This window comes from Vipera ursinii (genome assembly GCF_947247035.1).
Source record: "Vipera ursinii genome assembly, chromosome: 7".
Taxonomy (NCBI): domain Eukaryota; kingdom Metazoa; phylum Chordata; class Lepidosauria; order Squamata; family Viperidae; genus Vipera; species Vipera ursinii.
In genome coordinates, this window is record NC_139521.1 from 55,264,642 (window position 1) to 55,292,018 (window position 27,377).

Genomic DNA, 27,377 nt, shown 5'->3' on the forward strand with positions numbered 1-27,377 from the left:
TCCAGCGTGCTGTTACTGAGCATTTGTATACTGAAAAAGGAGGATTGGAAGCTGTCCTCCATTGACTAGGCACACTGCAAGTTCACTTACATTATACATTACTGCACCAGAAGAGTCATGAAAGCAGGTAAGACAGGTTCTTTGAATCTGAAGTTATAGCCTGTTTATCTAAAGTAATTCACTCTGGTAAAACAGTATAAGATTACAGCATATAATGGTGAACGTCTAAAATCTAAAGTTGATCTTAAAGTGAACACTGGCAATTACAAAGTACTCATGGAGACTTATCTAGATCACACATTTGTTTTATTCTTCCAGAAAAGAATGCTTCTCTTTCTTCTTTGTTCTGCTTTAATTGGAGCAATAAGATAGTGAAGTGGTGTGTATAAAATACCCTGTTGTTGTTGTTGTTAGCTGCGAAGTCGTGTCCGACCCATCGCGACCCTATGGACAACGTTCCTCCAGGCCTTCCTGTCCTCTACCATCTTCTGGAGTCCATTTAAAATACCCTAAGATGCATTTAAAAATAAAAGGGGAAAATCATATTAATTGAAATTTATTTGGAATACAAAATTAATTGAAATATATATGAGCTATTAGAGGATGAGAATAAGAAATAACTTGAGCTGTCAGTCTACCATTTTTCCTAGTACTATACACATGTGGATTTTAAAATTGCATTTATTTATTTGGGAAATGTAAAGGCTGCCCTAGTCAGTCATGACACTGGGTGGTTTACAAAATGCATAGTGAGGGAGTTAAAAGCAAAGAAGCCTTTTTTGCTAAAAGAAAGTCCAGCAAAAAGTGAATAAGCACTCAAAAGACCATTTCACTTTCAACTGGTAATTTACATATTCCATAGTAATAGTTCAGTGAGTGCATTTATCTGTCCAAAGCTACATGCAACTTTCTATGATTATTATTAAAAGTAACAAAATGTACAGATAATTACTTTATCACTCAATTTTAGCCTCCCTTTCTCCTTTAGTTCCATAGCAAACCGTGAGATTGGTCAGCCTAGATTAGAAGATCCCAAATTGCAAAGATTTCTGCCCAAGCAGGAGTTGATTCATTCTTACAATTTTATTATATCTAATTGATAAAGCAATGATACTAATTAATACAAAATATATTGTATAAAAACTATCCAGCCCTAACAAAAACACCTACATGTCTCATTCATAAAGAAGACATAGAACTGGGCTTCATGGCATGGGACCACCCTACCTGAGGGATCAGTCTTCCCAGCTTCTGTCAGCCCATTCCTTTAGATCTGGCAGAGAAGGTGTTCTGAGAGTACATCAGCCAAGAACATAACATTTGGGAGAGGAAGGCAGGAGACGTCTTCTCTGCTATGGTGCTTGCCTTATTGAACATTTCCTTCCCCACTCCCAAAATTAGATGAGCTACATGCCTTTGATATTGTGGAAGGTCCTCAAAATCTGGTTATGGTATCTGGTCTGGGGGTCCCAGGGAACTACAGGTGGGCTTAGAAAGATCCATTGCCAAGGTGGCTATTCATATTCTCTCTGCCTTGTATATCTGTTTTATAATATTTTTAATGTGGATTTTTACATTTTTATATCTATACTTTTACCTTCCATAGTCCTTTTTTGTGAGACAGGCAGTTATAGAAATTTGATTAATAAATAGATGTAATGAATATTAGAGAAGTCAGATAACAATATCTGCCTTAATTTATATAGTTATATACCTAATTAGAATGTTATCATTTGTTTCATATTTCCAGTAAAAAAATACCTTGAGAATAACATCTATTTTATTTAAACTGGGTGAAATTTAATATTCATTTGACTTTTGTAGAGTTTAAGAAGTAGTGGTGTTCATCATACAGAAGGATCCATTAAAATCCAGTGGCTTGAAAGCTTCCTGACTCCAGCACATTTCTGAAATGCTTCCTTGGTCACTAGGAAGTTCTTAAAGCACTTGGTAAAACTTTTGCAGAACATTTTGATATAAAAATTCCGAAGTGTTTTTTCAGCTTTATTATTGTGCCATGTAAACTCAATGTGTGTCCTACATTATATGATTGTGGCTGTATTTAAAATCATTGGTAGTGATCTTTGGTAGATTAAGTAATTGTCCAGGGAAACTTTCTTGAAACACAGAATTTCTAGCTTAACACACGCCACTGTTTTCCAGGTGTCTCCAAATCAAAATCCCCTCCAATTAACTTTGAAATCTGTAAGTTGCATATTAATTATAACTCCACTAAGATGAAAATATTTGCTGTGCGTTTTTGATACAGTTCATATAGATAAAATGGATCCATAACAAAAGTACAAATAAGGACATTTGACAAAAGACGTTTTGTTGGTTTTGGCAAGCATTTTTTTTTTAAAAAATCCAGACTTTTAAATATGTAATTGCCATAGAACAGCGTTTGGCTTGTCACCCAACTTGCCTTGCTTGTAAAATGACTCAAAGCCAGGAATTTATACGGATTATCTTGATGTAGGTCCAAAGTACAGTACGAACAATCTGTGAAGCACAAGTTAAAAGAAAAAGAGGAAAAGAAAAGTAAAGGAGACTTTCTTTAACTTGTATTTAAAAAATAGAACAATTTAAACGGGAAAGATCTTCAACTGAGATAATCTGGAAGGAGAGTGAACTTGCAATTCTATGTTCAAATCCTGTGCTTTTTTATTTTTTTATTATTTATGAAGCTTCTTTTTTTTATTGAAAAGTTTTAAGATACAATTTTCCTTTAAAAAACCCCCCTTCCCCCTCCCTCCTCTCCCCCCTACCTCCCCCCTCCCCCCCTCCCTCCTCCCCCCCTACCTCCCCCCCTCCCCCCCCGACTTCCCAGAGCTAAATACAAGGTATATATATAAAAAAAGCAAACATAAACAACCATATACTAACAACTATAAATTCTAAAATCCATCACTCTCTAGCTTATATAGGATAAAACAAACCTTAGCAATATTAAATGTATATAAAAAACTAAAATAGAAAAAGAAACACTCTCTAGCTTATATAGGATAAAACAAACCTTAATAATATTAAATATATATTAAAAACAAAAAAAAGAAAAAAAAACCCAAGATAGAAAGAAAAAAAGAAAAAGAAAAAAAGGAAAAAAGAGTTATTCAAATACTACATAATACTTCTTAACCCTATACTTATCCTAAATAGACTCCATCCATTTTGTCCATTCCATGATATAACATTCTTACAAATAATCTTTCAAATTAACCAAAATCTTCGCCACCTCAACCAAATCAGAAAACTTTAAAGTCAACTCTTCTGTAATCGGCAGTTCCTCTTCCAGTGCCACATCTATAATTATTCCAAACAAAAAAAAAGATTGCGAACAAAACTTTAACCTCCATTTAAGAATCTTCTGTATATTCCACCAAACTTTAATCCAAAAAACCTCACCCTTTCCACAAAACCACCACATATAAAAATATATTGCGTCTACACCCAAATCTTTTCCCACCTCCCATTACTTGACTATAAATACGTTGTAAAAATTCCATAGACTTCTGCAAATCCTGCTATTTTCTCTTTTTAGATTGTTTTGCAGCAGCACGCGTCACCCTCTGTTCTATAGGATCATCCGACGAAGTTGTATCTTGATCTCCTCCAACACCGTTGTCTTCTATCTGACCATCTTCGGCCTCTTGATGCACTCCTTCTCCAGATCCCTTTTCAGCTTCCAGAAGTGTTAATGGCGTTGCTTTTAAAACATTATTGTAGAAATCACGCGCTTGCATCACAGTAACCAGACGGTACCTTTTACCTTCGTGCATCACCATCAACCCAACTGGGATCTCCCATCTGAACCTTATATCTCGTTGCTTGAGCTCTTGCACAAGAAATGTAAAATCCTTCCTTCTCCTTAAAATCTTTGGAGGAATTTCTTTTAGGACCAAAACTTCTTGATTAGCAATCACAACTTTAGTATCATAAGCAGCTCGTATAACTTCATCTCTAATTTCCCTTTTTGCAAAATATACCACCACATCTCTAGGCAACTTTCTCTGTCTAGCAATCCATGAATTCACACGAAACACTTTATCCATGCCTCCTTTTATTTCAGATGCTGGCTGTTTCAATACTACTTCGAAAGCCTCAGAAGTCAGCTGCTTTAGATCTTCCTTAATATTCTCCTTTAAGCCTCTAATTCTAATGGCAAACTGCATCTGGTAATATTGAGCAAGACTCAGTTCCTTATCCATTTTGTCTTCATTCTCCAATACTTTTGCTTCTAATATAGCATTCTTTTGAGTCAAATCTTCTAGCTTTTCCTCCAATTCTTCCACACATCCAGCCACTTTATACACTGAAGACAAGATGTCTACCTTCATCACTCTGAACTTCTGTTCCATCCTCTCCTCCATTCTCTCCTCCAATTTCTCCAATTTCTCCTCCATCTGTGCAAATCTATCATTAATTGATTCCAAAATTACCTGGGTGTGTTTTTCAAGAGCATCTTGTAAGTCCTTTGATGTCAATACTTCAGGAGGATGCAGCGCCTGCAGTAATGATTGTTGCACCGGAGAAGTTCCAGCACTCCGAAGAGTTTTAGGGGGTGGTTTAGCCGCCATCTTTTCCCAATTGTGACGCACTTTCACTTCAGATTTAAAATCCAAAAAAGTCCATCAAGCTGGAGAGTAAAATATAATAATCCTCTTCACCTTTTCCTCTTGTACCGCTCTGCCTGCTCCTTTAATCCATAGTCATTCCTTCAGGCAGGGGTGGTCGCAGACGCCTGGCTCTGCTCCGAGAAGTCAGGAGCAGAGGCGCTGGCCAGCTGGGAGCAGCCCAGGCTACGGGGGAGTTCAATCCTTCAGCCGCCCAAGCTACAAGCTCAGGCGGCTCCGGAGAACTCGACCCCTACCTGGGGGCTCACCCCGTCCTCTTCTCCCGAGGAGGGGGCTTCAAATTCGCCCAAACAGCTGATCGGCGCTGTTTCGGGCGAAAAAACAACAGCTGAGCCGCGGGCAGCCCGGGAAGGCTGTCTTCGGCGCCGCGCCGCCACCGGAAGTCTCGAAGCTTCTTGTATGTATCAATAAAATGCATTGCTCTTATCATAAAGACTTCATCATGAAATATATAGGAATGGACTATGAGACCAATATAAAATGGACATAAAGTATACATTTTATGATACATTTTATGGAAGCTTTTTACAGTTTAGGTAATGAACTTACATTTCTAATTACTCAACATGACATTCTTCGGTGAATCTTGTATCTGTTATGGCCAGAAAAGTTAACCATTGTGGCAGGTACTCTGCATAGCACTCATAGAATTCAACAAAATCATCAATCACCAATCACCATTTTTAAATATTTATGGCTGTCCACCAACAGGTGGCTATCTAAGCAGTAACATTTATTGCCCAATTCTGTGATTTTACAGGAAGATTAAACTTTAATCCAAAGAAGTAACCTTCTATTAAGTAGTCTTAATATTTAACTTACAAAACACATTGAAAGCTAAAGCATTTGTGTAAGACTGGTGTGGTTGATTAGCTGTGCAACACAGAAGTTACAAAACCTTTCATGGACAGCATGGAACAAAGTGAAATAATAGAAATGGGCATACTCTAAAACTCGCAGGCGAGCGCTTGAAACCAGAGTATTTCCATGAACTGCAAAGAGAGCTTAAATGTGTCATTTAAATTTTCAAACCATGATTTGTGAAGCTCAGGTTGGATTTGCCAAACATGATGAGTTAATATATGGTTCTCTAGTTAATGGTTCAGCATTTGGGGTTAGTGAAGCCTGTAGATTAATTTATGATTTGGTTTATTGTGCAAATGTAGGTAGTTCAATTAATTTGATTAAATGGATCTTCATGTTATGCAAATAGCTTCATAATTCCACTTCTTAGTGAATCTCAGTCTTCACTGATTTATTATCTGAGTACAATATAAAAATAACTGAAAATATGTCCATTGATCAGAGCCAAATAGATTTAGTGTTAAAATATCAGACTAGAAACTGATTTCTAGACCTGCTTTAGGCACAAAACCAGCTGGGTGACATTGTGCCAGTCACTTTCTTGTAAACCTTATATTATAAAACCTGGGAATAAGGCAATGGCAAACTACTTCTGAAATCTTGCCAAGAAAATTGCAAGGACTTGTCCAGATAGTCACCAAGGTTCAATGCAGACTTAAAGGCACCAAAATACTTATAAAAAAGTTACTTATACATTACCTATAATAAAGGTGATATAAATCTAATAAATAAAACAAATACTGTACAGATATTAACAAACATGGACATAATTATAAATGCTATTATATAATCCAAAATTAAAAATACTGTAGCCAAAGCTTAGCTATTTATTACGACAGATATTTCCAAGTGGATGACTCTCGACACTATCAGTCAGAAGATATTATGCATGTATTCCAACTTTAATTTTTTTCTATGATTAATTTTGTTCTCCCCTTCATGGATTACTTGTGGCGAAGGGGCTTATGTAATTCAGTGAAGCGATGAGCTAAGCTGTGCAGGGCCACCCAAGACGGACAGGTCATAGCAGAGAGTTCTGACAGAACGTGATCCACTGGAGAAGGAAATGGCAACCCACTCCAGTATCTTTGCCATGAAAACCCTATGGACAGTACCAAAAGGCAAAAAGATATGATGCTGGAAGATGAGCCCCTCAGGTTGGAAGGCATCCAATATGCTACTGGGGAAGAGCAGGGGGCTAGTACTAGTAGCGCCAGAAAGAATGAAGCAACTGGGCCAAAGCTGAAAGGACGCTCAGCTGTGGATGTATCTGGTGGTGAAAGGAAAGTTCGATGCTGTAAAGATTTTTTCTCCATAGGAACCTGGAATGGAAGATCCATGAATCAAGGAAAGCTGGACGTGGTCAAACAAGAGATGACAAGACTGAACATCGACCGCAGACGGGGACTGCAGCCAAGAAATTAAGACCCTTACTCCTGGAGAGGAAAGCCATGGCAAACCTAGACAGCACACTAAAAAGCAGAGACATCACCCTGCCAACAAAAGTGCGTATAGTCAAGGCTATGGTCTTCCCAGTTGCAATGTATGGCTTTGAAAGTTGGACCATAAGAAAAGCTGACCACCAAAGAATTGAAGCCTTTGAACTATGGTGCTAGAGAAGACTCCTGCAAGTCCCTTGGACTGCAAGGCGATCAAACCAGTCAGTCCTAGAGGAGATCCACCCCGACTGCTCTTTAGAAGGCCAGATCCTGAAGTTGAAACTCAAATACTTTTGGCCACCTTATGAGTAGAAGGACTCACTGGAGAAGAGCCTAATCCTGGGAAAGGTTGAGGGCAAGAGAAGAAGGGGACAACAGAGAATGAGGTGGCTGGATGGAGTCACTGGAGCAGTAGGTGTGAGCCTAAATGGACTCCAGAAGATGATAGAGGACAGGAAGGCTTGGAGGAACATTGTCCATAAGGTCGCGATGGGTCGGACACGACTTCGCAACTAACAACAACAATAATTTTGTTCTAAAAGAGAAAATAGGTAAATTAAAAATTAACCCCATATGGGCCCCACCCAAGCAGCACTTGAGGCGAAGTGAATATTCAATGAGTATCTCATTTATAAGCAGCAATTCTAGTTATGGGGAACTTCCCTGTGTAGAGACATTGGGAATCTTGATGGTTTTATAATGGCAAAAGTAAAGCTTCCTGCCCCCCCCCGCGTTCCATGCAAATGTTTGTGTACTCTACACATTGGCCTTTTCACTATGGCTAATATATATGGCAGCATCCCATGGTATAGGACACAGATCAGCAACCCGCGGCTCCGTTGCCCGGTGCACACGCACCTCTCCAAACGGGCAGTGGCGCCGCCCTTTTGGAAAGCTGCTGCGGCCCGTTTGCAGAGCTGCCACCTTCCTCCGAAGGTGGCAGGTCTGCAAACTAGCCGCGGCAGCTTTCCAAACTGGCGGCAGCAGGTCTGCAAACAGGTGGCGCTGCCGCCCGTTTGGGCGGAGGTGCGTGCGCACCTCTCCAAAGGTTTGGAGAGCTGCGTGCGCACCTCTCGGAACGGGCGGTGGCACCACTCATTTGGAAAGTTGCCGCGGCCTGTTTGCATTAACTCTGAAGGCGGCAACTCTGCAAACAGACTACGGCAGCTTGCAGACCTACCACACCTACCACCGCCCAAACGGGCGGTGGCAGGTCTGCAAACAGGTGGCGCCGCCGCCCGTTTGGAGAGTGAAAAGGTTTGGAGAGCTGTGCGCGCACCTCTCCGAACGGGCAGCGGTTTGAAGGTCCCGGGGGCAGCTCCCGCAGCGGCTGGGCTGAAGGCGCCCATCGCCAGGGAGACCCATTGCCGCGCAGGTGCCTGTTTTGTGCATGCGCAAAACATTTTGGTTTTTACACATGCACGGACACGTGTGCACACGTTTTGCGGCTCCCACTTTTTTGTGTGTGTGATGGAACCGGTTCCGAGTGGCTCTTTTGCTTTTTCAGGTTGCCGACCTCTGGTATAGGAAGAGGAATCCATTTCCACAATGGATCTTCACTGGGAGAGAGATGCTTTAAAAGAAGCTACCAGTTCAAGTTTCCTGAACTTATGGTGAGCAGAAAATATTACAGATTGATTTGCTCTTACGGAAATTAGGGAACACAAGCAGAATTTCTCGCCTGAAAGGAAGTGTTTCCCTCTACCCTCTCATCTCAATTGCTGTATCAAGAAAAAGTACTTTCACAACCCGTATTTGATCAGTACGCCTAATAAAACCAGGTCAAGATCACAGAATGGAGCGCAAATCCTGAATGGATTTGGGGATAAATCCTTCCCTTTATCAGCTTTAAAACAACAAGGAGGTATCACGGAAAGCCGGCTCGCTCTTTGGGAACCTTGAGTTGGTGTCCTCAGACGGGTTTCTTCCCCCCCCCCGCCACCGTCAGCCTATCCCAGAGTCCTTTGCTTCTTTATACGAAATGGCAACGCGTGTTTACGGTTCAACTCTCCGCAAAGCTCCGGCCTCGCGGCACTTCTCTCACTCCTCCGAGGCCAAAGCAGAGGGCTGAGCCCGTCCGCGGGGACCGAGACGAGCGCTCAGCCCGCCCAGTCTTGATAAGAGCAGGCTGGGAGAGTTGAGGAGAGGAGGCGCCCCTTTCGCAGGGGAGGAGAAGAGGGCGGGCGGCGGAGGGTGGCTGTCTTCCTTCGAGGCAACGGGAGGGAGGGAGGGAGAGAGGGGGAGGGCTGTGGTAGCAACACCCCCGGGGAGGGCGAGGGAGACTGAAGCCGGCGTGGGAGCCCAAGCCCAGCCATGGCGAACGCCAAGAGGCAGAAAAATAACACGAATTCCTCAGGTAGGCGCAGAAATGAGCTCCAGTAGGTGCTCCGGGCGAAGAGACCTTGGAACCGAAGGGGCTGGACCAGGGGTCGGCAACCTCGGCTCTTTTATGACTCGTGGACTTCAACTCCCAGAATTCCTGAGCCAGCTATGCTGGCTCAGGAATTCTGGGAGTTGAAGTCCACGAGTCATAAAAGAGCCGAGGTTGCCGACCCCTGGGCTGGACGCTGGACCCCTCGCTCCAGCTGCGCGCCCTAAGACAGGGCGGGCCGGCCGGCCGGCGGCGACGAATTCTCCCAGACGCGTGGGTGGCTGCCTTTCGGTTGAAACAGCACCCCAGGCCAAACATATGGGGAGACAGTGCCTGTCCCAAGGCATCTTGGCACGTGGCGTTTCTTTCAAGGGAGGCAATAGGGGCACGCAATGTTTGCGTTCACACGGCAAGCTTAACCCGGTGACTGAAAGCAGCCCGTCGCACAAATCCTGGAATCTTTCGCGGTCTGAGTTTGGGGTTTGGTCCGCGTGCCACGCCACGCAACCCCCCGAACCGAAATTGAAAGGAATGAAGTGCACGTCGGGCAATGGCAGCTGCCAAGTCATTAATCCAACTTGGTAGACGGGAGTTGTGCGAATACCGACAGCTCCACGGTGCTTTAGGACAGATCGGAATGAAGGGAGCCTTAGTTTCAAGCGCCTCCTTTAGCTGGTTGAAAGCGTCTCTACAGTGAAATGCAGGAGAAAGTAGGAAAGACAAACAACCCCAGTCCTTGGGGGCCGGCACGCTCCATCTTTGCTTGGAAGAAAGAATCCAGCTTTGCGATTTCAAATGCAGCCGAAGGCAGCTTTTGGCTGCTACTTTTGTTTCTCTCCTCCAGCTTCTGCTCGTTAAAAGCCTAGCTCCTCTTGGCTTGCTGTGCGAGTGCCCGCGGCTGCTTTTTGGCACGTCGCCTTCCTTTGTTCTCGTTCCTCTTCCTGCCTTTCCTTTGTTCCGCCTCATTAACTTACCTCAAGCGCGGCTGACGCGTCGCCGTGTTTACTACTCGACCGTCCAGTAGCTGCGTGACTTGTACTGTAACTTGTCGCTCTCTAGAACAGGCAGCAGTGTGTTTGTTAATGGAAGCTTAGTCCGAAGAGATCACCCGAGTCTGTCCAGATTCTATATGAGGTCGAACGCCCCCATTTTAATTCATAATTAGATCTCAGTGCCAACTCACTCATCGCTATAATAAGAGGAAGCAAGTACTTTTTTTTAACAGATCAACTGTTGTCATTAGAAAAGCACTCATTACGCCATATTGACAATAAAACTAGTCTAACAGTGCAAAATTTTGTAATTATATTTCTGTACATTGTTCATGCAGAATATTGGTTTAGATCTGGTGTTTCCAATCCATGGCCCATCATCCGCCCTGGACAGCTAATAATGCAGCCCCACAGTTATATATGACTTTTATATATGGCTCAAGACCAGGGCTTTTTTTCTCATAGAATGCTCAGAACGGAGTTCCGGCACCTTTTTTTGGATGAAACCTTGTAGGGAGGGCAAGGTGGGTTATATGACGTGTGAGTTCCGGCACCTTTTTCTTTTACAAAAAAAGCACTGCTCAAGACAATCCCTCTTCACTCAGTGTGGCTCAGGCAAACCAAAATGTTGGACATAGACTGCAGTATGGTATCCACCAACTTCATATTATAAAACACAGTGTTACCAAGGCTCCTTGAAACTTTGTCTATCCCTCCTTCTCTGTGTAAAACTTTGACTCAGCCCTGACTCCATTTTCTTTACTATGCAGTTCTAATTCATGCTGCTGTAACACAGTTCTCTTTCCCTGAGGATAGGAATAGGTATTTCCAAAGTACTACATAGCAAATACATCTCTCTGATGTATCTGCTAACCTGGGAACAAATTCCCCTTGAGCCAGGTGACAGAAAAAGAATAAAAACTATCAAAGAGGCCACTGTAATGTACTTATTGATAAATGAGTAGAATACACATATCCAAGATTCAGTAAACTAAACCCCTTTTCCTTCCAATAAACTTGGCTAAAGAGACATCAGCCACATCTACACAGTTGTTTGCTGTGCCCCTCTCCTAGAGTCAGCAGGAAATTAAATCATGCTGTTGTTTGTCTCCATAGTGCATCTTTATTGTGCTCCAAAACCAAGACTGGGCTACTATCCATACAGTTTTCACATGCACAAATCTAAAGTTGTGTGTGTATACATATATATGTGTGTGTGTGTTTGTGTATATATATATACACACACATATGTATATATATATATATATATATATATATATATATATATATATATATATATATATATATATATATATATATATATACACACACACACACACACATATACTGTGTGTGTGTGTGTGTGTGTGTATAAAGATAAAGATAAAGGTTCCCCCGCACATGTGTGCTAGTCGTTTCCGACTCTAGGGGCCGGTGCTCATCTCCATTTCAAAGCCGAAGAGCCAGCGCTTGTCCGAGGACGTCTGTGGTCATGTGGCCGGCATGACTAGACGCCAAAGACGCACGGAACACTGTTACCTTCCCACCGTAGTGGTTCCTATTTTTCTACTTGCATTTTTATGTGCTTTCAAACTGCTAGGTTGGCAGAAGCTGGGACGAGTAACAGGCGCTCACTCTGCTACGCAGCACTCGGGATTCGACCCGCCAAACTGCCGATCTTCTGTTCGACAAGCTCAGCGTCCTAACCCACTGAGCCACCGCGTCCATACATATACATATACATACATACATACACACACACACACACACACACACACACACACATAAAATGTGTAGTTGTTTTATGTGTGTGTTTGTACCCACACACATATATAATTTATGCTTGTAATAAATTAATATTGAAAGAATATTTCTGTCAAGAAAGATACTCATTGTATTGTTTTCTACTGTAGAAATCCACGTGGACAGCAAGAACCTACTACAATGCAAAGGTAAGGTACTCAGCATTTTTTAAAAATATAATTGACACTTAAATGGCAACATAATAGGGAAAAAAGCAAGAGTTTGAAACCACCCCATCATTATGTTTACATGACATGGTGATCCTCTGAATTTGCTAATTGTTGTGGCCCAGCAACACACAAAAATTAGCATCTGGAAAGATTGGTTGACCACTGGTCATGTTTTTGGTCCTCCCAGATACTCACAGCTGAAATTGTGGTAGCTGAAATTTCTCTCTGAAATTTCTTTTAATCTCTTTTTTCTTAGAGGGAACAAATAATTAAAAGTCCACATTGGCACAATTTTAGTTGACCCCACCAGAGCCAGAATTGTGGGTACATCCACATAAGTGTCTCATTTCTGTCTCTTTCCTGCCTCCCACATGACTCTGAGATGAAAAACAAAAAACAGCAGAAATGGCCTAGAACTTCTTTCTCTTTCTTTGCTTCAGTAATTGATATTGGGAGAGGCTGTTAACGTTCAAAGGAGTTTATATACCAACAGGAATTAGTAGACTATAGAAAAGTGATTACGGTAGTTAAATCTCAAACAAGGCTATTTGGGGTCCAGTCTATTTTCTGTGGATTAATTGAGTTATTTAATTGTATGTCCGGATGGTGGAAGGACTACAGCCTTTGTTCCTCGTTATGTAAAATTAGCTTGCTTGTTTTAAAGTAAATTTAAGTACAGCTTTTTTAATTTGTGTCTTTTCTTATTTTTTTGATTATTTACATTTTTTATGGATTTCCATAAAATATGTTCCCCTAAGAAAATATGCTTTTGCAGTGAAAACATCTTTTACAAATATTTTAAAAATAGGGCAAAAATGTAAATGTATTGTTATACTTGCACATTTTTTATCATGTAGAACCTAAATTATTTTGATTTATTTATGTTTAAATTGTTTTCTATTTACAGATGAGCAGCAAAACTTCACTGAAACAGATGCCTTGGATGAAAGGTAATCTTTTCCAAATCAGGAGATTTTGCAGGTTTTTTTCTTATAACCTTTTTCTTATAACCTTATCACCTTTTCTTATGTGTATAGTTTTATTTACATATTAAGTACAACAGAAAAATAATAGTGATTAATACCAGTGAGCAATAAACAAGTCAGACAAAATAGAATTTATACATTATTCAATAAAAATAATAAAAAAACATGTAAATCTTCAGAGTAAGAAGATTATCTGTTATTGATTGCCAGGTAAGGACAGGAAAAGAGACAAAATGAGATACTGGTTAAGGCATTGGTCCCCAACATGTGTGCCAAGGCCGGGTATCACTGGGCCCTGTGAGTGGCTGGTCAGTGCATGCCGTGAGTGCTGGGGGCGGTCACAGCCCCACTCACACGAGCACTCCTGTCCCTGTGAGCATTGTGGGTGCTCGCAGCCCCACTCGTGTGAGTGCTCACGGCCCCACTCGTGAGCAACAGGTATTCTTGCGCGTGCACACACGTGCACATTTGTTTACCCACACACACACACACCAAACCATCCCTTCCCCCCCACTCTGGGCCGCCAACACTTAAAAGGTTGAGGAACTCTGGGTTAAGGTATTAGACCAGACATGTCAAACACAAGGCCCGGGGGCCGGATCCGGCCCGCGAAGTCATCCTGGAAACAGTGAGGGAACGGCCCCCACTGCCTTGGCCCTGGCCCAGAGACCCTACTTCTGCCAGAGACCCTCAGATCTGTCTCACTCCTGCCCAGGCCCCCATAGGCAGCCTTGATGCGTAGGTCATATGCACTCTGGCCACGCCCACCCTGGCCATACCCACCCGGCCCCTTGAGGGCAACTACAAAGCTGATGTGGCCCTCAATGAAATTGAGTTTGACACCCCTGTATTAGACTAAGATCATAGAGACTAATATTCAATCCATCCTTAACCCTGGAAACTTGATAGATGCCTTTGGGCCACCTACTCAATGAATGAATGTGGATAGAGTACAAAACTAAGGGCCCTTATGAAAGTACATTTAAATTGACCACATGAAGAGAATGAACGAGAATGAATGTGGTGGAAAGAAGCATAGTTCCCAAGGAGAGAAAGGTATGGAAAATTATAATGAATGGTGCTGAGATAGTGCAGTTTTAGTTACAGTACTTTTTGTTTTATGTCTTTATTTCTTTGGTTTAATATTCCTTTTGCCTTTTTGTGCTCTGTATAATGTTGCTTATCCTAAATAGGAATAGTGTGATTGGCATGTATGTAGGTAAATACTGTACCAAAAATCTACTTATAACGATAAAGGTTACACTTCTTGTAAATCAGATCAAATTAAATTATTTAAGATTTGCACTAATTGATTTGCACAGTTCTTTGAATTCTAACAACTGACTTGCTTAAACATACATATGGGCTTAATGAATGAGAAAGACGTACGTTTATTAACTGGGCTACCTTTTTTTTTGTAGGATCAGCCAGCTCTTTGATCCATCTGTGGAATACAAAATGAAACACAAGAGAAGAGGACTTGCTTTGATTTTCAATCATGAGAGGTTTTTCTGGCATTTAACGTTACCAGACAGACGTGGTACTTGTGCTGACCGAGATAATCTGAACCACAGGTAAAGGAATCGTTGTTCAATGCATTGTCTTTTACACCAAAGAATTAAAATCCAAGGACATTTCCAAAACTACTTCCATTTTTTAAGAAATTGTGTGTTGAGGGAGAAAGTATTCCATGAGTGCTGAGGTAGTGCAAGCTGTCAGATCTTTAGGATATAAGTAAAGAATTTTGAAAGTTTTACAACAGGAATGGCTTTAATATAAATCAGGATTCTTTGTCTGATTTGCAATGGATTCCTGAGTCTCAGTTATTCAATAAATTAAGTCCCGTCCCTTCATTTACCAGCTAAATAACTTCTGCTGCTTGAATTAATGTATTTATCCAAATAAAATACTAAACCGAAGTTGACATTCTCCACCACAAAGCAAGATCAGAAAGAAAAGCCTCATCTGTACAGATAGCCTTACAACCATTTGTTTAATAGCCCTCAACTTACAACCATTTGTTTAGTGACTATTCAAAGTTAAACAGCACTGAAAAAGGTGACATGACCATTTTTCAAATTTATGACTATTGCTGCATTCCCATGGTCATGCAACCAAATTTCGGATGCTTGGCAGTGTCCCAGGGTCATGTGATCACCTTTTGCGATCTTCTGACAAGCAAAGGGAAGCCAGATTCACTTACCAACTGTCTTACTAACTTAAGAGAGCACCGATTCACTTAACAACTGTGACAAGAAAGGTCTTAAAACTTGGGTCAAAACTTACTTAATAACTTATCTTGCTTAGCAGTGGTAATTTTGGGATTAGATTTGGTTGTAAACTGAGAACCTGTTTATTTTAGTACAATCTTTCTCAAACATGGTAACTTTAAAATGTGTGAATTTCAACACCCAGAATTCCCCAGCCAACACAGTATCTGAGGAATTCTGGGAGTTGAAATCTAGACCTTTTAAAGACAGCACCATTAAAAAAAAATACTGTTTCACTATATTCTCTTTCATTCATACACTGTTTGGAGGAAAGTTCTCGGGAAAACGGTCCCCAAAATGGAACAGCTTTGAGCTCAGATCAGTTCTGGTACTCACAATGGTTAGAGTTTGTTTCAGACTTTTCATCTGCAGAATCAACCCCATCTCGCATGTCTGACACAACTCAGGTGTGTGGGTTTTTTTGGCTTGGAATCCCACTCAGGGTTATGACAATATATTATATAAATTGAAAATGGCCTATGGAACATGTCCAACTTCCTTTCTGTGACTTTACATTCCAAGGATGATAGTGCATGGGAAAGGGAATGGGGCAGAAATAATATGTCTTTATGATAAAGAATGGTTTTTGCAGTGTAGGGTTACTAGAAAACGTTGAAGGAATCCTAGGGCTTCCTCAAACATACCTCTGATCTACAGTATCATAGGCTAATGCTAAATATCTACATGAATGCTATTTAGATTAGAACAATGTGAATAGTTGCCATAATTAGCTGTGCAATTTCAGTACTGATTATATAATTTATAAATCTATAAAAGGACATGGGCACAGATTGTCTGAAAGATCACATCTTTAAATACTCCTGGCCAATGTTTCAGAAGCTCGCATGCTGAGATATGAGGTAGGTGGATAAGGCAATGAAAGAAACTACTTGTAGAATTCTTTTCTCAAGGTATTTTTCTAATCCTAACTGTACTTACTAATGTCAAGAAGTACAAATTTTAAAAGTCATTTTTGTTTGTTTTTTAAGGTTACAGATAGAAAATTACTGCTACTAAGTACTGTATCTGTTCTTAATACGATTGGGTGTATTTTAGTTACATTTATATTTTAATTTGGAACTCAATCTGATTCTGTGGACTGAAAAGGTACATTCTTCTTTTTTCTGGAGCACTCATAGCATAATAATGTGGTAAATGGTGTTTCAGTAAATTTCTAAAGCTGGCTGGTTAGATAATATTGCATCCTCTCAGAGGTCGAAATATTAATATGCGAGTTAATAAGAATATATGAATATGATTCAGGAGTGAAATAATGTTCTGTTTAAAATAGTTTGACTGAACTTGGATTTGAAGTGAAATGTTTCGATGACCTTAGAGCAGAAGAAGTGCTGCAGAATATTTATAATGGTAGGTAAAGCAAGTTTATTTGCCTGTAGAGGCTTGGCTACTGGTTGTATTTTTTTGGTAAAATTCTTAATATCAAAGTTACTTGTGAAGAAAATAATTCTTGCTAGTGAAGATACAATTTATTGAACTGTAGGAGAGCCAACCAGACAGAAAGAGCTGGATACTTTTTGTTTTTTCCTCTCTCAAGCCTGACCTCTTAAGCTATTCATATTCCTCCTATCATGTTTGTTATTAAGTGCTGAAATATATGTTTGTGCTGATAAGCAAAAGTTTCTCAACATTTTAACTTTTTTTAAAAAAAACTTTTGTTTTTACATTGTAATGTTTTTTTTCATTTTTAAAACTAACAATTAATAAACATTTTAATTTTATCACGAATTTAGTAGGGTATGCAAAATTCACCAGTTGAGAAACAGAATGTTCTGGAAAATTCGAGAGCATTTTGTTCTTCCAAATCATCCTGAACCTTGTCCAGATTATGCTATTCCAATAGTTCTGTAGGTTATGGAAGTAAATTCTGTAAATTCATTTCATTTCAAGTGAAACAGGCCTGGTTGGAACTGGATCACTCTAGATTAGGGGTGTCAAACTGCCGGCCCACAGGCTGGACATGTCATGCGGAAACCGCGCCCACCCCATTGCCGGCAATGGCAAAACTGTCCTGATACATTGCGCAATGTCACGTGATGTCACGAGTTTGACATGTCTGCTCTAGATCATCACCAGTTCAGAGGATTTACTTCAGGAAACTGGCCCAGAACTAGGGGGAAATTCAGCATATTGGTTTTCTGAAAAGTTTCATTTCCCATTTGGTGAATTTTGCACCTCTCTAATTTTTAGGAAATAAGATGGAATATAGTCTTTTAAGATGTCTTTGCTGCTATCTGCTACGTAAAAGGAAGCAGAAAGAGCACAGGACGCTGTAAGGTCTCAAAAGTAAGCAATTATGGTATCTGATGAGATGGTTTTAATGATGCAGTAGGCACTGGGGAGTAATGGAGTACCAATTGATTTTTCAATTTCTAAATCCAGCTCAGAATAAAATTATTTGTTTAGCATGTGGGAGCCTTGGTGGAGCAGTGGGCTAATGCCTCCTTAAGTAACACCAGCTGCCTGCAATTAGTGCAGGTTCGCATCCCACCAGGCTCAAGGTTGACTCAGCCTTCCATCCTTCCGAGGTAGGTAAAATGAGGACCCAGATTGTTGGGGGCAATAAGCTGACTTTGTAATAATGCCGCTTGGGGGGGGGGTGAAAGCCCTAATAAGCAGGCATATACATAGAATGAAGGCTATTGCTAAGTACATTGGTTTGTGCTTAAATTGTAAGCTGCCCTGAGTCTTCGGAGAAGGGCGGGATATAAATGAGATTTTAAAAAAAAACACTGGATTGATTTTATTTATGTCCAAAGCAAGCCAAAGGAAGTTTATACCTCACTACTTTAAATAGCCACTAATATAAAAAAATAACCAGTGTGTGTAGATAAATTGCATCATTATTTTTTGTAGTGTCCACAGATCAACATGAAGATGCAGACTGCTTTATGTGCATTTTCCTGAGCCATGGAGAAGATAACCATGTTTATGCTTATGATGCTAAAATACAGATACAAACGCTGACCAACATGTTTAGAGGGGATAAATGCCCTAGCCTGATAGGGAAGCCAAAAATATTCGTAATTCAGGTGAGATGGTGGAGTTTTTGAATCTACAGCTGAGTTTGTAATATGGGATTAAAATACATTTTATTGAAAGAAAGAAATTTAAGACTGACATATATTAAATGTGTCACTTTTAAATGAAAAAAATCAAACAGGAAGTGTAACATTTGGTGCATTTAGTCAAAACTTGATATACTTCCACGTATCTACACCTGTGTAACCTAACTTCTAAGAGTTGTTACCTTCAAAGTATGTAAAAATTTGTGTCCATGACTGGCAATGTGTAGTGGGAAAATGGGTGGGTGGAAGAAGAATCACCTTAGATTTTGTTTGTTACACAAGAGTCTTTGTGTAAGAATAGACTTCAAAACATCACTGGTATCTATAGCAGTGCATAATTAAAGGCATTTACCGGTATTTGTTCAATCATTGGGGTGTCAAACTCAATTTCATTGAGGGCCGCGTCAGCATTGCGGTTGCCCTCGGGGCCGGGTGGGTATGGCCAGGGTGGGCGTGGCCTACTGGGTGGGTGTGGCTAGAGTGCGTATGGCCTACTGGGTGGGTGTGGCCAGCTCTACATTGTTCACATCAAGGGTGCCTATGGGGGCCTGGGCAGGAGTGGGGCAGATCTGAGGGTCTCTGGCAGAAGGAGGGTCTCTGGGCCAGGGCCAAGGCAGTGGGGGCCGTTCCCTCACTGTTTCCAGGATGGCTTCGCGGGCCACATGAAACCACTTCGCGGGCCGGATCTGGCCCCCGGGCCTTGTGTTTGACATGTCTGATTTAAGTGAACTTTTCTGGATCTACAATGGAGGGTTGGTATTATAAGTGATTTATGATCCTGGTTTCATTTCCAACAGCTCTTTTATCTCAAATTTTAGGCATGCAGAGGAGATAAGCATGATGATCCAGTCTTGGCTCATGATACAGTGGATATTGCTACAGACCGCTCACTCATTAATGAAACCACAGTTGATGCTGCTGCAGTTTATACTTTACCTGCTGGTGCTGATTTCCTCATGTGTTATTCTGTGGCAGAAGGTAAAAATCAATGCTACCCTAGGGAAAAAAATGTTTAACATCATCGAGTAATAGTTTCTTAAAGAAAATTTTCTTTGATGTATCATTTATTGGTTATTCATGCTATCATTGAAGAGATACTGACAATCAAGTTTTTTTGTATTTACTAAAAACCCCCAAAAGCTAATAAAAACAAACCAAAGAGGTTGCTCCTTCTCAAAACAAATCAGTAAATAAAAAATGGCGGATAGAAATTGAATCTGCAAGAAGTGGTGAGGAACTTATCATTAATTGTGTAAATCACATCTGGCACTTCTTTCCCACCAGCGTGGTGTCAGTTATCAAAATTTCCATCACAGCAGAGCACATATTAACTATCCTTGCCTAAATAGCAAGCTAAATCAAGAAATAAATCCTTAGGGATTTATTTTTATTAAATTTATATGCCCACAATTCTAGGGGGCTAACAACCAAATAATGCAGTATAGTGGTAATGTAAGGTTTTCATGCAATATGAAGACCCGGCTTCCTAATACTTTCTTGTTGCAGATGCGTGCAGAGTGCAGAACTTTTATTACAATATTTAGGTGACAAATTCATGAATGGCTTATACTATCTGGGACTGCAGATCAAAATAGGCTAAAATGGTGTTCCTAGTTTGTGACTTGGCACTGCTCAAATGAATGCAGCTACAGTAAGGATTCTTCATCTCCCGGTCTTTTTTAAATTCACTTTAGAGAATGTCATTGGGAACACTTTTCTCATATGGCCCTTAATCAGCTTCCCTGCTCAGCTTGACGAAGGCCAGCATTAAGATATTTGGACTTCTTTAGATGCAATATCTATCAGTAAAATATAGCAGAACTGGATCAGCTAGTATTATCTATACAAGTATTCCTCAACTTAACAACAGTTCATTTAGTGACCATTCGAAGTTAGTGACATTGAAAAAAGTGACTTATGGCTGTTTTTCACATAAACATTGCAGCATCCCCATGGTAATGTGATCAAAATTCAGAAGCTTGGCAACTGACTCATGATAGTTGTAGCATCCCAGGGTCACATGTTCACCTTTTGCGACTTGACAAGTAAAATCAATGGGGAAACCAATATTACTGACTTAACTGCAGTGATTCACTTAACAACTGTGGCAAGAAAGGTCGTAAATTGGGGCAAAACTCACTTAACAAATGTCTCACTTAGCAACAGAAATTTTGGGCTCAATTGTGATTGTAAGTCGAAGACTACCTGTATAAACAGATAGTTAACAAAAGATTTAGATGATTTGGGGATAGATAAAATCCCCTAAAATTATTTTTGCCAAGCAAAGATAACAGCGTTCCGTGTGCCTTTGGCGTCTAGTCATGCCGGCCACATGACCACGGAGACGTCCTCGGACAAACACTGGCTCTTCGGCTTTGAAACAGAGATGAGCACTGGCCCCTAGAATCGGAAACGACTAGCACGCATGTGTGGGGGAACCTTTACCTTTACAGATACTATAAATGTAAGAAAAATTTCAGAAAACTGGCACATTGAAAAAAGCTTTTTCCCCAATAATTTTTTGGTTACTTAGTAAATTTAGATAAAAAACTAAAGCTAATTTCTTGACACAGTAACTTAATCCTTTCTCCCCCTTTCCCAAAAGGTTTCTACTCTCATCGGGAGACTATAAATGGTTCTTGGTATATTCAAGATCTGTGCGAGATGATACGAAAGCATGGTGGTTCCTTGGAATTCACAGAATTATTGATGCTTGTTAACAGGAAGGTATCACATCGCAGGGTAGATGTGTGCAAAGATATTCATGCTATAGGGAAGAAGCAGATACCTTGCTTTGCTTCAATGTTAACTAAAAAACTGTATTTCTACCCCAAATCATAATAGCACGGTACAGTAATTATTATTTTTGGGTGCGTAGGTGGTGGGGTGGTGGTGATGTAGTCTGCAGGACTCAAAGCAAATCATATAGTACTGTTGAAATAGATCAATTTTATATTCACTTATCTGAAAATATGTTCCATTAGACTCAATTAGACTTGATTCTGAATATATAGAATTGCACTGATAATTTAAAATGTATGTTTAGTTAGTATATAGTTTATTCCTTTATCTAAACTGAGAACTTCAGGAGATGGTGAATTAAAATTGTTTGATGAGCAGATCTATGCAATAAAATCACAGCCAATAATTGCGGGTTCTAATTGGCAAACAGAAATACAAATTCTACATTAAAAATTGGAAAAGAAAACTGTGAAGTTTTAACAACTCAGGCAGAAATACTTTTATACAACCTTTGTAATATTCTGCTACCCTCAGGGAGTTTTAAAAATACGTTCAGGTTTGACATTGGGATAATAAAGGAATAGTTAATCAAAGGTTAGCTGTCTTTAGGTTTACATTCCATAATGGATGTTAATAATGGATATTTTGTACGAATGGCTAAATTTTTATACTTTTGTTTTAACACAGTAATTGTCTTATGAGAATCATTTTCTTAATCCGTTTACATTGTGCGAATTGTTCCCCCCTCACTTTAACATTTTGGAAAAGTGAATTATGCAACCAATATAAAATTGTGACTCCTTCAGTTAGTTATAGCAGCTCCTGATAACTTGTGGAGTTACTGCAACTTAGCTGAAATATTTGCATTATTTTCTACAAACCAGCCTTATTATTTAATAAAAGTTAATTTGTGTCTATGAACTCTGCTATCATAAATCTTTCAGGTGCTATGCATGCTTCATATGTAACTCATTACAGATACTGAGATACGTTGTGCAAGGAACATTTTCTTAACATCCTAAACAGAAGACTCAGAAGACATCTAAAACTAGTATCTGTTTTTATTTATCTCATTATGAAAATTACATTCAAATATAGGCATCCCAGAATAATAACCAGACTTTAAAAACATTGTTTTGTTTTATCACGAATGGATTGGCCATCCAAGATTATGATGGTTGTTCCTTCTAAACATGAATACTGTGGAGAAATGATATATACAAAAAGTATGATTTGGGATTTTTTTAAATAAAGATTTGTACGTTCAACTTTAATATAGTGGGTCAAAATGTCCAGTTTGTGGGGAACCCAACAGGCTGAAGCTTAAACAAAATTAATGTTTGTCATTAATCTCTTGCACTGGAAGTTGTAATTGTAAGGGGTTCCTCAGTCGTTTCAAGGATTCTTCCACCTGTCAGTGTAAAAGGGAAAAAAAGTGATGAGTTTATGGTTTGTAAACAGCTTCCATCAAATTCTACATTAATTATGTATTTTGCTAACAAGGACACCCTAATAACTTGAATTTACATCTCTTAAATGTGATTCAATTATACTTAGTGTCAGGACCCAGCCCAAACCACGTCTTAGGAAGACAAAACTCTTGGAGCCAATTCTAGTCCAAAAAGAAATCTTTACTATGACATGCTTGGCTGTGTGAATACAAGACAGGATCTAATATTGTTCTACAAATTGAAACCTTATAAAGAGTTCCCTGTTCAACCCCTCTTCCCTAACCCCATTTGGTCAGTCCCCCATCATTTACCTCATGTCATCCCTTTCCTGGGAAAAGGAACTTTGGATTTTTATGGTTATTGCTCTTTTCCTTACAAATTCAAAAGGAGAAACAAGCCAGATGCCTCCTATCCTAACCCTGCCTTTTGTTCCCCCAGTTCAAAAAGCTTCTCTGAATCTTTGAAATGCCTAAGGCAGGCTGAATCCACATTCGTTCCTTCCTCCTCAGGAGATGGCAGAATTCATGGAATAATGTTTTAAACATACATTTATGAATATGATATAAATGGATTCTGACACTTAGCTTTTAAAATTAGGAAACTGTTTTAACTATCAGGCAGCAAAATACTCTGAAATTAACTTTTCTATACATTCTATTTTGTATCTACGGATGCTGGACCTACTTAGCCAGGATACATATCCCATAAATTATTCACTAAAGGAGAAACATGGGAAAGAATTAATTGAATTGTAATCAACTGCGAAAGTTGAATTGGGCTTGGAATTTGCAATGATTATAGATTACTTCTGCAGGATCTGGACTTCAAGCCATTCTTCATCAACTGAAATATCTGAATAAATTGGCAGGTTCAGCGTACTTTGTTTAAAATCTATCAAAGCTAACCTATTAGCTTTTGCAGGCAACAAGGATAATCTGTAAGATTTCAAATTTTCATCCCCAACACATTAATTGCAGCTACTATAACAGATGGAATTGGAAGAACTCCCACAATGTAACATGATTCCTTTCCTTTCCTCTGGAGGACTGTGAACATGCATTTAAAAACATATTTTTCAGAAGTTAAGATTAAACTGCTTTCTGTACACAAGAAAAGGGAGTAAAACTGCCAGTCGTGGTTGCAATTAATTGACTTTCAAAACATACGGAAGCTCCTTTCCATGATCTCTTGTGCATCCCATAACATGTACTCTCCTACTGTTGTTGTGAACCATCCAAAGTTGGGTGGGAAGATCATATAAATCAAATGGAGAGATAGATAGACAGATCTATGCAATTACCTCTGCCAGGTCCTCTTTTAGTTTGTTATACAGAATCATATTGAAGTTCTGGCTTTTAGCTTTGCGGTGAAAATATTGAAGGAATTGCCTGTCTCGAGCCTCTGGGTAAATATAATCCTTAATATGGCAAGGAAAACAAACAAACAAAATCAATAATCCTGAATATCAATCCACACAGGAAATCTTGCCTGACTCACACACAGAAGTCTGCAGAATACAATATCTATTTCAAGCCCAATCTTTGTTTTAAAATGAAACAAGTGGAGCATTTGTACATTTCCATTAAACCAGGTTTCAATAATGATATACTAAATAAACCAAATTTTAATAGCGCTCAACAAAGGAAGTTTGGTTATACAAAGTGTTTTGTAGCAAAGGCTATTTTGTGGGGTACCACTTCAACAATAATTCAAATACTAATCCCTCAAAATTTTAGGAAGGAGACAGGCAGTGGCGTAGCGTGGGTTGTCAGCACCCGGGGCAAGGCAACCAGAAGCGGAAATAGAGGGGCGGGCGGGCGGTGACGTCACGGCACTGCTGAAAAGATGTGCCCCGCAGCGGCGTAGACTTTCCAAGAAGAGTCGTGCGCATGCGGGATGCTTCCGGGTCCCTCTCGAGGGCGGCTGGGCGGGGCTCCGACCTGCAAGAGCCGCTGCATTCAAGCTCGCACGTGAGCCCCGCTAAATAAAGCCACGCATGCGCACGAAGCTAGGCCGGCCGGCCAGCGGGTCCGTCTTCGCTCGGCCAAACCTGCCAGGGCGCCTGCGGGGCGCTTGCGGTTGGCCTGAGCCTGGGCGGAGAGTTGGCCGCTTCTATTTATTTTATTCAGTTTATGTGGCCGCCCATCTCACCTGCCGGACTCATTTCGCTTTGCAAGAAAGAGCAGCTCGAGAGCGGAGCCAAGCCAACTCTGTGCAGCCCTTGGGGCTCCCTGAGCAGCTCAGTGCGAGCGCGCCCCCCCTAGATGTTGCGCCCGGTGCGGCCGGCCCCCCCTGCACCCCCCACGCTATGCCACTGGAGACAGGGCAAAGAGAAGCTGCCTAGAGAATGGTCAGATAAGAGACAGCAGAGCCCTCAGCTGGATAAAGAGTATTAGAAGAGGCTCAGAAGGGACCCTCCCTAGTTCATTAGCCTGTAAAGGAGACAGGATTTTTTACTTGCAGATTTGCAAGATTCTGTTAATATAGCTTTACAATAAAGTAGAATTAATTTATCTGGTCATGTTTCCTGTCTGATCTACGTGGTAAGGCTGACATAGCCCCATATTATGATTACCACAGAATAAATTCTTTTGAGTGATTTTTACATGAAAGGGAATGAGAGCAGTGATCCCAGGGCCTTAATTTGATGCAACCTATTTTTCTTTAAAACATTAGTGTCCCCAGATGATTGAATAAGGGCTGATATGTCTCTGTATTATTAAAAAGACTGCTAATTAAAAAGAACTGAAGGGAATAATCACTCAATCCTGCACAGCATCCACAAGATACATAAACTGCATTACTTTGGGTAGGTGCTATATTATAATAAATAGGTTAACTTTCAGGCTTGCAGAATCTGAAGCATTTGTGTCTTTACTGATCAACTGAACTCTGAACAATTTGCAGAACTTTTGAAAGAAACCCCCTTCAACTGTGCTCTCAGATTAAAAGTTAAGGATCCTTATCATAGTACTTCAAAGTCTTGTGCATGCATGCTTCAAATTTCAGGCAGTCAGAACTGAGTTTTGTTTGTATGTATTACCTTAACAAGTTCCTTACCTGCTTAGTTAGTACAAAGTAAGCATAGAATGCCATGGCACTTCCGTAAGTGATAAAATAAGTAACAGGTTCCATAATGTCCCATGAGTAGACCCACCAGGTGAGCCAAGCCAGGGCTCCACCCTGAGTAGACATTAAGGCTAAACCAATCCATAGAAGGCGAGAAGTCTTTGCATCAATATCGGCTGCAATTCTAGCCTTCATCTAGGAACAAAAAAGTTATTTTACACTCCAAAGTGTTCAGTTATGCTCCTCTCAAATTGTATTTAGAGCTGCAGTATTCAAATTCATACTCCCATATGGAATTTGGATTTCATCCAGATACATTCTAATAGTTTCTTAAGCATAAAGCTTCACATATAAATTCAGTTCTAATACCAATAGCTACTACTTTCAAGGAAGACATTTCAGAACATGACCCATGATGTATCTTTTTGTTTTTTAGATACTCTTGGATAGTCTTCCAAGCACTGTTACAGAATATTGTTATTCTCTGTAGATCTCATATAGAAAAATGCAGCTATTCAGATCTAGATTTTCATGAAATAGAACAGATTCAAGATTTAATTTGCTGATAATCAATTTCCACAGGACTGAATTTATTAAGAATTTTTCAAACCTGTTCTAAAGGGAACAGTTCTTCTTTCAAAAGTTCCATTTTTTGCATTAGCTCTTTCTCTTTTCTTGTCTGGTGCTCTTCTAAGTGAAGGGCTACAAATAACTTATGGACTGTTGATTTGATGTCGTCTATCTCTGTGGCATGCTCTTTGCTCATTTTATCTGAAAGAAGAGTGAAGCCTGAGTTATTACAATTACTATAAGAATCCTCAAAAAGCCTGCAGGGAATTTTGTCCCTTCGTATACTATGTAATTTCTCTTTCAAATAAAGTCCCCCTTTTTCCCCCCCTCTGTGTTGGAAGCACCAAAGTGCTTCCCTGACAAAATGATTTTCTGGTGATACCAACATTGCCTGGGGCTCCCTACTTGGAGCTCCTTTTGTGTCCCTGTGAAGTTGCCGACTGAAGTGGTCATTTGCTTTCAAACTGCTGAGTCAGCAGGAGCTGGAGTGTGTGACAGGAGCTCATCCTGCTCTGCGGCAGCAATGAGTCTCGAACATGTGCTCTCCCATTGTCAGCCCAGACCTCGTAAGCCACAGCGCTCCTTTAGTTTTAGTTTTTCCACTAAACTTTGTGGAATTACTTCCCAAGCAGATATACACACTTAGCTTTCACTGGATTGTAATTTTAAATCATCTGATAATCGCTAAAGATTCCATTTCAGAGTGGTCATGAAGTTATGTACCTTTCAGTGATGGATGTACACTGTATTCTGCATTATTGACAATGAGTTTAAAATCATTCATTAGCAGAACTTCCATCGACACAGAATTTGAAATCCTGCTGCCATCTGCAGGAGAGAAAAGGCATTTCAGTCAATGTAATAAAAGGCTACCGTATTTTCCGGCGTATAAGACGACCCCCTACATTTCCTGTTAAATTATAGGGTTTG

General features: G+C 40.2%; 2 protein-coding genes across 4 annotated transcripts in view; one reads left to right on the forward strand and one right to left on the reverse strand.

Annotated features, from left to right (window-relative positions):
- The first annotated feature begins 44 nt into the window (after positions 1-44).
- CASP6 (caspase 6) lies at positions 45-22,224 on the forward strand. 3 transcript variants are annotated; one of them, XM_083367107.1, is made up of 9 exons: positions 45-127; positions 8,445-8,550; positions 12,214-12,252; positions 13,181-13,223; positions 14,681-14,833; positions 16,821-16,897; positions 18,404-18,579; positions 19,434-19,593; positions 21,221-22,224. In XM_083367107.1, the coding sequence occupies exons 5-9, from the start codon at positions 14,718-14,720 to the stop codon at positions 21,454-21,456; spliced, it is 765 nt and encodes a 254-aa protein (XP_083223233.1). In that variant the 5' UTR covers positions 45-127; positions 8,445-8,550; positions 12,214-12,252; positions 13,181-13,223; positions 14,681-14,717; the 3' UTR covers positions 21,457-22,224. The 3 variants fall into 3 exon arrangements, with proteins under 3 accessions (XP_083223233.1, XP_083223232.1, XP_083223234.1); XM_083367106.1 differs by lacking the exons at positions 45-127; positions 8,445-8,550 and adding an exon at positions 9,192-9,293; XM_083367108.1 differs by lacking the exons at positions 45-127; positions 8,445-8,550; positions 12,214-12,252; positions 13,181-13,223 and adding an exon at positions 16,307-16,389 and having other exon boundaries at positions 14,699-14,833.
- A 176-nt stretch (positions 22,225-22,400) lies between these two features.
- The window catches only part of MCUB (mitochondrial calcium uniporter dominant negative subunit beta), a 44,299-nt gene continuing 39,322 nt past the window's right edge, over positions 22,401-27,377 (reverse strand). The window contains exons 4-8 of the mRNA XM_083367104.1: positions 27,171-27,275; positions 26,488-26,648; positions 25,869-26,072; positions 24,109-24,225; positions 22,401-22,768 (exon numbers count right to left, since the gene is read on the reverse strand). Of these exons, the coding sequence (XP_083223230.1) occupies positions 22,691-22,768; positions 24,109-24,225; positions 25,869-26,072; positions 26,488-26,648; positions 27,171-27,275 (665 nt within the window). The 3' untranslated portion in view covers positions 22,401-22,690. The remainder of the gene's footprint in view (positions 22,769-24,108; positions 24,226-25,868; positions 26,073-26,487; positions 26,649-27,170; positions 27,276-27,377) is intronic.

Coding starts and splice junctions, on each gene's coding strand:
- CASP6 (XM_083367106.1), top strand. CDS start 9,251: ATGGCGAACGCCAAGAGGCAGAAAAATAACACGAATTCCTCAG. Junction 9,294..12,213: donor AAATAACACGAATTCCTCAG/GTAGGCGCAGAA, acceptor TTTCTACTGTAG/AAATCCACGTGGACAGCAAG. Junction 19,594..21,220: donor GTGTTATTCTGTGGCAGAAG/GTAAAAATCAAT, acceptor CTTTCCCAAAAG/GTTTCTACTCTCATCGGGAG.